We start from the raw sequence: 10,401 nt of genomic DNA on the forward strand, positions 1-10,401 counted from the left end.
TCCTGAAGCGAGCGCCGGCATCTCTTGTAACCAAGCGAACGAGCACAGTGAAGGATGAAAGAGCAAAGGTGGCGATAGTGAAGAGGGCGCAAGGAGGAAAGCTGAAGAAGAGAGTATGGCAAAAGCGCGAGAAGAAAAGTGTAGTGCAGTGCAAGACGGGCTCTGCGGCAACGATGACTACGAGATGGCATCAGAGTAGTGTGCATCGTCTGTGTGGAAGCAAACCGCAGCATGAGCGGAGCGTCTGTCTGTGGCGGCTGCTGCTGTGAATCGTGCTCATGTGTCGCTCATGCGCTGCCTCTCACGATTTCCAGATTAGCGAGGCAGTCGCGCCACACTTCGTTCCGTTTGCAACGTGCCAAGAGACAGATTGTTCGCGCCAGCCAACATATCGCGAAATGAAAACATGTATAGAGCTGCACTCAATTTCGCATTAGAGAGTATCGTAATCATCAGTGAATTTTTACCAGTAGCGTCAGCCATCGTCGTTATACAGCCTTCATTGTTCCATCAAGATCAATCTTTGTCATTGTCTTGTAATCATACTGTCAACATTCATTTGTGATTATGGTGCCCTTGTCATGCCGTCAAGTCCGTCTGTCATGTCTGTCGCTATCATGCCTTCATTGTCAGACCATCGTTGTGATGGTGTCGTGGTCATGCCATCATTGGCACTCCAGCTACATCTCCCGATTCTCATCATGTCGTCATCGTCAAGCCACAGCCGTCATACAGGTTTTGTGATACAGTCTTTGTCACGCCATTGTCATCGTACAGTCATAATCCCATTGCCCTCGTACTGTCGTCGTCACACCACCTTTATCGATCCGCCGATGTCATTCCTCGTTCTTCATTCCATCGTAGTCATGCTGTCATCATTCAATCGTGATTATGCCGTTGTCATGCCGTTGTCGTCTCACAGACGCTAGCATGTATCTGTTGTCATACCGTCATCGCCATGGCGCCTTGGTAGTGCAATCATCGTCATTCCTGCTTCTTCAACCGGTTGTCATCATACCGTCATTGTTATCTCATTGTCCTCATGTTGTCACGTTATCATCATAACACCATCCTCATAACATAGGAATGAAGATATAATTGTTGTCATGCCATTGTCATTCCTTCCTCATTCCGTCTTCACTGCATCAGCATCATAGTCATTGTCATGCCTCCATGCTCATGGGCAACTTGAATTCCATAGCAACATGGGACAATATCGGAGTATTTGGCATATAGCTAAATCAACTAAAGTTTTAGAATTACCACTACCTATGTTAAATAAGTGCGACATCAGCAATATGGTCATCCACCATGGTTGTTTAGTCACTTTGGTCTTGCGCTGCTAAGCACGAGGTCGCGGGATCAAATCCTGGCCACCGCAGCCACCTTTTAATGGTGGCGAAATGCAAAAAAATATAGTGTACTTATATTTAAGTGCATGTTAAAGAACCCTAGGTGGTCAAAATTAATCCGGAGTCCCCTACTACGGCATGTCTCATAATCGGATCGTGGTTTTGACATATTAAAAAAAAAAAGGAACATGGTCTGTTGCTACATTGCTCGATTGCTATTCGCATTGCCATTGACAGTCATCTGAAGTGAGCTCGGCTGTGATTTTTTTTAGTTTCCTCAATTTTTCCGACATCGTAATTTCGTATATCACCAACTTTATTCTTGTTTATCATCTTTGACAGTTCAGAAAATTCTATCTAATATCTTAAGTTAGACACTTTCGTGCTTTGGCGCTTCATTATTAGGTCCTTTGTTGAGAGCTTACCAACTGGTGCCTTACCTCCCACTTCAATTGCTGCTTCTGAAATCGACCTTGTGGTTTCATTCATTACCTCTATGTTATCTTCATCTTCCTGTTCTAAGGTTGCATATTTGCTTCTGAGCACCATCCTGAACTTGTCTATGTTTACCCTTACCACATCTAGGTTGGCCTGTTTCTTCTCAACTAATTTTGCTATTTCTGTCTTCAAGTTAACAGCAATCCTAGATCTCGCTAACATATGGTAACTGCCCTCTGCCCTGCCTAACACTTCTACATCCTGCACTATGCTGGGATTTGTAGAGAGTATGAGATCGATTTAATTTCTTGTTTCTCCATTAGGGTTTTTCCAGGTCCACTTCTTGTTAATGTGCTTCATGAAGAAGGTATTCATTATTCAGAGTCTATTTCTTTTTGCGAATTCTACCAACATCTCTCCTCTACTAGTCCTAGAACTGATGCCATAGTTGCCAACTGCTTGTTCCCTAGCCTGCTTTTCCCTATTTTTTCTGAAGTCGCCCATGACTACAGTATACTCAGCTTGCACATTTCTCATAGCTAATTCAACATCTTCATAAAGCTGTTCTATTTCTTCATCATTATGACTGAAGGTTCGAGCATAGTAGGCTTGTACTACCTTTATGTTTCCTATTTATCTTTATTACAACTGCTACCCTTTCATTAATGCTATAGAGTTTATCAATGTTGCCCACGATGTCTTTATGAATTAGAGATCCTACCCCGTATTCTATCCTATCTGGAAGACGTCTGTAGCAGAGGACGTGGCCATTAGCTAACACTTTACAAGCCTCACTAGTTCTAACCTCTCTAAAGTCAATATCTCAGGCAATGCATGATAATTCTTCAAAGAGCCATGCTAAGCTAGCCTCACTCGAAAGGGCTCGCTTGTTAAATGTTGCTATGTCCAGTTTCCAGTGGCAGCCTGTCCGGATCCAAAGATCTTTAGCACCCTCTACCGTGTCACAGGTCTGACGGCTGCCTTAGTCAGATGGTCCACAAACGCTGGGGATTGAGGGCCACGGGTTAATTGTAAGAGTCATTAGGGAGGTAGTGGCCAAATGCCACACCAGGCAGGCTAATTCCTATTCCGGTAAAGGAGTGTCTTTGTTGAAGCTTAGTGGCCCTTCCCAATCGGGTTGCACCTGGAGACTTGTATAGCCCCAGTGGCTCTCGGCATTTCCTTTTTTTTGTAGTTGTTGGTGCCAGGCAGTACTCCAAGCCTGAAGGATGTATTGGACTGGACGAGGATTCGAACTTGTGACCTTCAGATTAGAGGCCCAGTGTTCTACCTCTGCTCCATGCCATCAGCGATACTACTGCCTCACAAAAATGTTTCCATAGTTCAACAGCTGTCACTGGTGCTCATATGCAGCAAAAGGGATGGAAAAATGCAATTTTTTGCAGTATTTTTGAAAACGCAAGGCAGGTGTAAATGTTCTGACACAGTAAAGTCGAATCTCGAAATAGCATGCATGGATAAAATGAATTATCGAGTATAACGAAGTAAATATAAAACGTTTCTTGCCAAGATCTGTGTGTTACTAATGTATTATAGTACGAATGTAGGATTTAACTAAGATATCTTTATGTTGGATGCAACTCTGTCATAATGAGGTTGGACTGTATATCACTGTCCCATATCAATGCAGGAAACAAAGGTTGAGGATCTCAAGTATGGAGATGAAGTTTACTGCAGAGAAATCGATGAAGAGCTTCTGGAAGTGGAGTTGTCAAAATACCGCACACCTCCTCATGTCCTTTTGTGTGGACCAAATACTTTCAACAGCAGGTTTGTCAACTACCTTAAGACAAGGACAGATTCAGTGACATGGCACATTTTCTAAGGACATTAGATCTTACAGTGCCATAATATTGTATTTTGACTAGAAGAAATAAACAGCTTGTTAAAAGATCAGTATGGTTCTTAATAACATGTGCTTATGCTTATCAAAGCTTTAGGGAACATCGGGACCCCAAAATGCAGAATCTATGTGCTGATGTGAACTGCACATTGAACAGATCTACAGTTTACTTCCTGTACATACCCAAATTTCAGCTGGATAATATGCAGCTTAATCTTCAGGACCTGCAAGCCAGGTTCGAGACTTGGGCTTTGGTTTGTACTTTTTCAGGCAAGTACTAAAGGCAACATGGTTTGGTCAGATTTTTTGAAAATATGTATGTATAGCATTCATTTATGAAATGCCTATGGGTGGCTAAATAGCAGCGGCCAGAGAGGACATTTCATCTTAGAGTAATTCAGCCTGCCATGTGTCCCCTTGACATGAGAAAAGGTGCAATTGAAGATGTTGCAAATGTTCCCCAAGTTCAGTTTCCTGACTGCTGTTGTTGGGCACTGCAGGCCCTTGCAATTCAGTCACCGCATCTGCGTTTCACAGAACTTGAGCATCACTGTCCACAACAGCTCATCACTTCTGCACATATGCCCATTTCCCCCACTACTTATGGGATGGTTCTCTGCTGGCCACCCAGTCTCTTCCATAGCCATGGCTTCTCTCTGCATACTCCTTGGCTATCGTAGTGGCTTTCCATGTAAGATGGCTGCCCCATACATTCACAAGCACTGTACAACAAAGAGTACTACATGATATGCAAGTTTTCCAAACAGCCACAATGGTTGAAGCATGTAAAGCTCGACATTGCACATATAGTGCAACACATCCGACTTCACATGGTGCCTTACAGGCTGAAACAGAACAGTATTCAGACAAAGTGACTGCATCCCAGAGCAACCCAGGGGCTACAAGATGTTCCATAGAGGGAAGCTTTGGAATAACTTTGACCATTTAGGGTTGTGTTGCCAACCATCTTTATTAAAGGAACCCTACACAGCATCTAAATAAACCCTACATTACCCTTTATGGCCTTTGCCTTGACCTTGCACATAAAGTTTTCATTCTAATGCAAATAACTACATTATTCAAAACAACAGGAATGTTGATAATAAATAAGAGGCTAATGAAACAACTTACGGCAAACAGGAAGGAATTGAAAAAGCAACATTATCTAATAAGCAAGGCATCTTGCAACATATATAATTAATCAAGCAGTGTTATGGGCTAAAATTTGTGCATTTCAGAAACTGAGTTGGTTCTTGCTTCCACCAGCAAGGAAGCTAGACTTAAAAGCTGGAATATCTTCTGAGGTAATGTCTTGAGAAGTGCAGTGGCAGAAATGCACATGACCGCTTTTTGAGTATGGTAACAAAGGAAGAGGTTCAATAAGAGATTATTAGCTGTTTATTTTGAAAAACAAACCTCATAAAAGCATAATTACTTTAAACTAATTTCTAAAACAAGCAAATGTTCTTGATCAGTACATTTACTTTCTATAGAGCATAATATTGATACATGCATATTGCGTGTTTCTTGTGGACGATGCACGCGGGCGCCCCGACGAAGACGACGAACGCTCCCTGGCTCTCTAGCTGTCTGTTGAACTGGCCAGCGCTGCATCATCCTTTCTAAATGTACTTTGTAAATAGTCTCCAGTTGTTAATTAATCCTTCGTTCGCGTAACATTTTGGTGGAGGGTGCCGTTCCCCGTCCTCGCCACGGAACTCTGCAGTGGCCGCACCCTCCTGCTTTCCGCCATGGCTCCCGGTGACACCTCGTCTGCTTCTACTCCTGCGACCCCGCCAACAATGTATGTTACAGTTACCAACCCCCGCGATCCTGGCATATTCTCCGGCCAAGATAATGTCGACGTTGAGGACTGGCTCAACCTGTATGAGCGTGTTAGCCAAAATAACTGCTGGGACCCCACCATTATGCTAGCGAATATGTCCTATTCTACTTGGGCGGAACTCCTCGTCTCTGGTTCCGGACACACGAGGACGAGATCTCTAGCTGGGATGCTTTCATGGAGAAGCTCAGCGACCTCTTAGGCAATCCCACCGGTCGGCAGCTGGCTGCTAGAAAAGAGCTTGCTACCCGAGTTCAGTCTTCCGAATCGTATGTCTCCTACATACAAGACATGCTCGCCCTTTGCCGGAAAGTCGACGACAAAATTCCCGAGGGTGACAAAGTCGGTCATGTACTCAAAGGGATCGCGGACGATGCGTTCCACTTGTTGGTATTCAACAATGTGTCCACCATTGACGTCATTGTCAAAGAATGCCGCCGCTTTGAGCTCGCCAAAAGCCGCCGCGTCATTCCACAGTTCTCCCGGCTCCCTAACACGTCCGCGACGTCGTCTTGCGTCGACCTTACCGCTTCACCACCCTTCAATGAGCACGTCACACGTATTGTTCACTGCGAGCTTGAGGCTACAAGTCCTGCATCGTTCCATCCACGCCCACTTGGCCCCACCTTTGACCAACCGGCCCCAGCGATCTCTCTCATTCAGGCAGTGGTGCGGCAAGAATTTGCCAACCTCGGTTTTCCTGCTACCTGCTCCGTCTCCCGACCTGACGCCCGACCGGTGCCGACAGCTCCGCCTCACAGTGATCTGTATTCCCCTCCCAGATACCGCAACCCTACCGAGTGGAGAACTTTGGACGACAAGCCCATTTGCTTCTGTTCCCTCCTGTAAGAGTTGGGGTCGGGCATGAAATAAGTGGTAGCTGGCCCATGCCATCGTCCAACTCACCCACGCTTGGGACGTGGTTGTAGGGAGGAACTTGCTCTCATCGAGAACTAGGAGTATGGGATTTATTTGCAACATTACATTATGACGGGAGATATATTTCAACAGTCTAGCATGACTGCCAAATGGAGCACGAAAGTCAAAGCACACGCGCACCCCGAACAGCCGAAAACGGCTGCTTAAAAACCCTCTGTCCTCCCTAGATACCTAGGTGAAGGAAAACTGCCGTCTAATCGGAGCATTCACAGTCGTCGGAGGCGTAGTCGGCCCGTCTTTGAGGGGGAGGGTTCACACTCACATCCGCACTTTGGATTTACAGAACACACCGAGAGGAGAGGGTCCTCGTAAACATGGGTTGTCACGCTTGACCCCAGCTGGTGCCTCTTGATTCCAGAGCCTCAGGTAGCTGCCGCGTCTGTCAGTTGATTGTAATGAATTCTGGGGCCCGTGAAAACGCACCGCAAAACACCCATTTCCAGGAGTTTTCTTGCTCCAAGTAAACCGTGAAGGCGACAGCGAACCAACTAACAATACTCAATCCACCTAACGTGGCTAACCTTGCTGGCGCCGTTGGTTCTCGGAAGGAGGTGCATGGTCGGTTAACCTTGCTGGCACTGCCGGTTGTCGGAAGGAGGTGCACGGTCAGTTAACCTTGCTGGCGCCGCCAGTTCTCGGAAGGGGGGGCATGGTCGGTTAACCTTGCTGGCGTCGCCGGTTTTCCGAAGGAGGCACATTGTTGGCTCTCCAAAGCGACTCGTCACAGCGAGCCAGAAAGGGTTCGAAGGTCGCTACCCCCGCACAGGTTGATCTAAACAGCTGCAGCGGGCTGGGAAAGGTTCGCAAGTCAGTACCCCTGCAGGCCGACCGTAACAGCTACTTCATGGCCCAGAAAATCTCGACTGGCCAGTGCTGATAAACGCTGAGCAGGAAGAGAATGGCTGGCAAACAAGAATATGGCTTTGCTCTCCGCAACCACTGCGCACTTGAAGTGCCTTAAACCCTCTCGCAAGAACCAGCGCAGAAGAGTCGATCCGTGCAACACAATACCACTCAGCGTGCAAACGCCCGGAATCGGCTGTTAACCCACCAGGCTTCCTATCAAAATTTCAATGTAAGCCGCTCAACTGGGAATGCCAAAATTTTGTGCCGCCAAAGCGAGCGTTCACGTTCCCCCCGAGTTTAACCAAACCTGACCGTCATGTTGCACAAGAGCAAAGGTTTACGCAGAACTAAACCGAAGGCTCTCAACCACCAATACCTGAACATAACTTAGCAGCCTAACTTCACGAACAGCCTGTTCTTACCCTATCGCAGTGGCGTACTTATCGCACATACTGGTGCCACTGAACAGTCTGGTCAACTCCACAGGTACGTAATCACAATCACGCTAGCTTTGTGGTCCCTATTCAGAACGCATACTTCCGTCGTATGCAAACGTTTTATCGCGCTTACGTTTCTTCCTCTAGTCTATACAGGACACGTACCTTAAACGAACAACTAAGCTTGCTTAACTTACGCACTCCAAAGAACCCTTAAAAAAATGCGTCTTCTAATAACTAGTTCCACACATGCTTACTAGAGAAGTCAGAACGTGGCCTCCCTCAACGCATGCAAGCGACCCAGTCATAAACATTCTGCTTCCTTTCATCCGCACAGGATACGTGCCAATGGAACTAAGAACGCTTCTCAGTGTAAATTACGCACTTACTGAAAACCTGTGTGTTTAGCGTTAGAAACTTCGAAAAACACTTCTAAAAATAAAGAAGGTTAACTAATACCCACCTTGACGCTTCAGTTTACCCACAAGAAAAAAAAAAGCCGATCTACAATTAACACCTCGCAAAACTGAAGGCTTACATAAAATGAATCTTTCAAATCTCGGAGCTTCTCAAACGAAAACATAAACAGGGTGTCTACCAACCGGGAAAACCGAGAATTCTCAGGGATTTTCAGTAGTCTGGGAAAACTCAGGGAATTTGTGCCTCTATCAAAGAAAATTAGCTGTAATTTTATTGAAAGGGTTGAAAGTCGCGGTAAAGCTGGCTCGAGTAACAGACAGGAATCTTAATTAATCGTCTTTGACGTCCTGTCGTCAGCCGGAGGAGTTGCCAGTGTACAGTCAACAACTGACTTTCCGGATTCCCAATAATTTGGACGGCTTCGCGGCATCACCACGTAACCCATAGAGTCAATGTATCAGAACGTCAGAAATTTCTGACGCAAGAACTCTTCTCCATCCGATTTTCCGGACGTTTTGCCGTGACCACAGGTCCGAAACGACATTAATCAAAGCCACCATGGCTGCCATTTTGATTACCTCGCCGCCTCGAACCGGCGCTCCCGCACGCAGATCCGCTGGCAGCCGTAGTCAGCACTGTGGCAACGCTAGGCCTAGCTGCTTCGACGTTCGCTATGAAGCTTCTTGCCGTTGGGTGCCGTGTTTTTTATTGAAAGAATTCGCTGCTGTCAGCAATGGCACGGATTCCGCCTTTGTGGTCCTCGCGATTGGCTTAGAAGCTTAGAAAGCACGATGCGTTGCCTAATGTCGGTTCTCGAAAGTCAGCTTCGCCTCTATACATAAATGTTACTTGGTGAAGCATACGCAAAAGTATTGCAGTGAAGCATAACAAGCGTGGGAAGGGGCTATTGCCACGGGACACAGTATGTATTCCTTAATTATACACGTGTGCACCCGGTATCTCTTGTGGCAGTACGCGCAATGATATGTCTGATACGTGTACCGACAGGCCTTCAGAGCGTTTTCGAATGTGCCTGTGGCAGTTTGAGCCCTTAAGGGCACAAAATGACATGCGTTTATTTTTTCCAATTGGCCGATTTTTCGGACGTTTTCGCGACCCCTAGGGTGTTCGAAAAATCGGACGTGGACTGTGCAACTGACCAAGATGCTTAAAATGGTCCGTGGGGCGAACGAGTGGCGGGAGGAGGGCAACAGAAAGGACCTACGCATTGAGGAAAGAACGGGGAAGGAAGCGTGCTGCCGCCGTTTCGAAGGCGCTTGAGCTCAAAAAACAGTGTTGGCTGATGCCGAGATGCAGGTGTGGCTCTTCCAAACCAAAATAAACTCTTTAAAGCAGTGAAACACAACACTGAAGCATCGTACGCGGGCTAAGAGTATGTCAGCACAGTTGAGGTTGACTTACGAGCTGTTGAGAGAGAATCTCAATTGTGCCAAAGTTCAGGCCTCGTACCACTGAGCTTGCCGTCAGTTGGTAGAAATAGCTCATATTCGAAAATATTTGCTTCTGTATGCATCTCCTTTTTATTCATATTTGAGAATGTCCGACACCTGAAACATGTTTGTTCTGGTATATCAAGCAACTCAGAAGAAATGTGTGCTGTCTTTTAGGGTATACTATGCACTGTTGGATACGGACCCTTCTCCTGGCATCACTGAAGTTCCCCGACCACATCCAATTGCTGGGGCGCGTCTACCACATTACCGGACCCGTCAGACAGGCTGGCGACCCCGACCTCATGCGCCGTACGTCTCCCCCTGTCTCCCCCCCTGCTTCACTCTTCCCAAAAGTGCAACGGGAGGCTGGCACAGTCCCGGGTAGTTGATCTTGGTCCCGAGCAAAGCTGTTTTGCGGCTCGGGAAAGTTGTTCGAGAACAACCTGTCTCTTCCAGCTGAACGCTTCCAGGCGAGGAGGCGACGCCGGAGGCAAGTCAACCCTCGGACAATGGAGCCCTTGGAGCGTCCCCATTGGCCGAATGTGACGGCACTTGCATGGGCACCTACCATTGGACAAAAATGCTGACACCTGAGCTGGCTCAACGATTGGCTGAAAATGACGTGACCTCGAGAGACCGAAAGGGTTAAAAGCGAGAGACAGGAAGAAAAGTTTTTCGTTCTTCTTGCTGTGGGCCGCTACGTCTGGTTTGGTGCCGGACATCAATGACTTTATGATTGTTTATTACTTTGTGTTATTACTGTAAATAATCTAAATAAACCTTCAGTTCTGAAAGCCCTCCTCAACGT

The 10,401-nt window shown here is 46.5% G+C and overlaps 1 protein-coding gene across 8 annotated transcripts in view; it reads left to right on the forward strand.

Annotated features, from left to right (window-relative positions):
* The window catches only part of LOC126539349 (NADH-cytochrome b5 reductase-like), a 40,182-nt gene extending 29,789 nt beyond the window's left edge, over positions 1–10,393 (forward strand). For 5 of the 8 annotated variants that reach the window (XM_055075523.1, XM_072285270.1, XM_050186171.3 and 2 more), the window contains one exon: positions 3,442–3,707. In XM_055075523.1, coding sequence (XP_054931498.1) covers positions 3,442–3,636 — 195 coding nt within the window. In that variant the 3' untranslated portion in view covers positions 3,637–3,707. Of the gene's footprint in view, positions 1–3,441; positions 3,708–9,767 lie in introns of those variants that run through there. The other 3 variants (XR_008614305.2, XM_055075524.2, XM_055075526.2) reach the window with 3 other exon arrangements.
* The last annotated feature ends 8 nt before the right edge of the window (positions 10,394–10,401 follow it).

Source organism: Dermacentor andersoni, chromosome 11 (genome assembly GCF_023375885.2).
Source record: "Dermacentor andersoni chromosome 11, qqDerAnde1_hic_scaffold, whole genome shotgun sequence".
NCBI classification, from domain to species: domain Eukaryota; kingdom Metazoa; phylum Arthropoda; class Arachnida; order Ixodida; family Ixodidae; genus Dermacentor; species Dermacentor andersoni.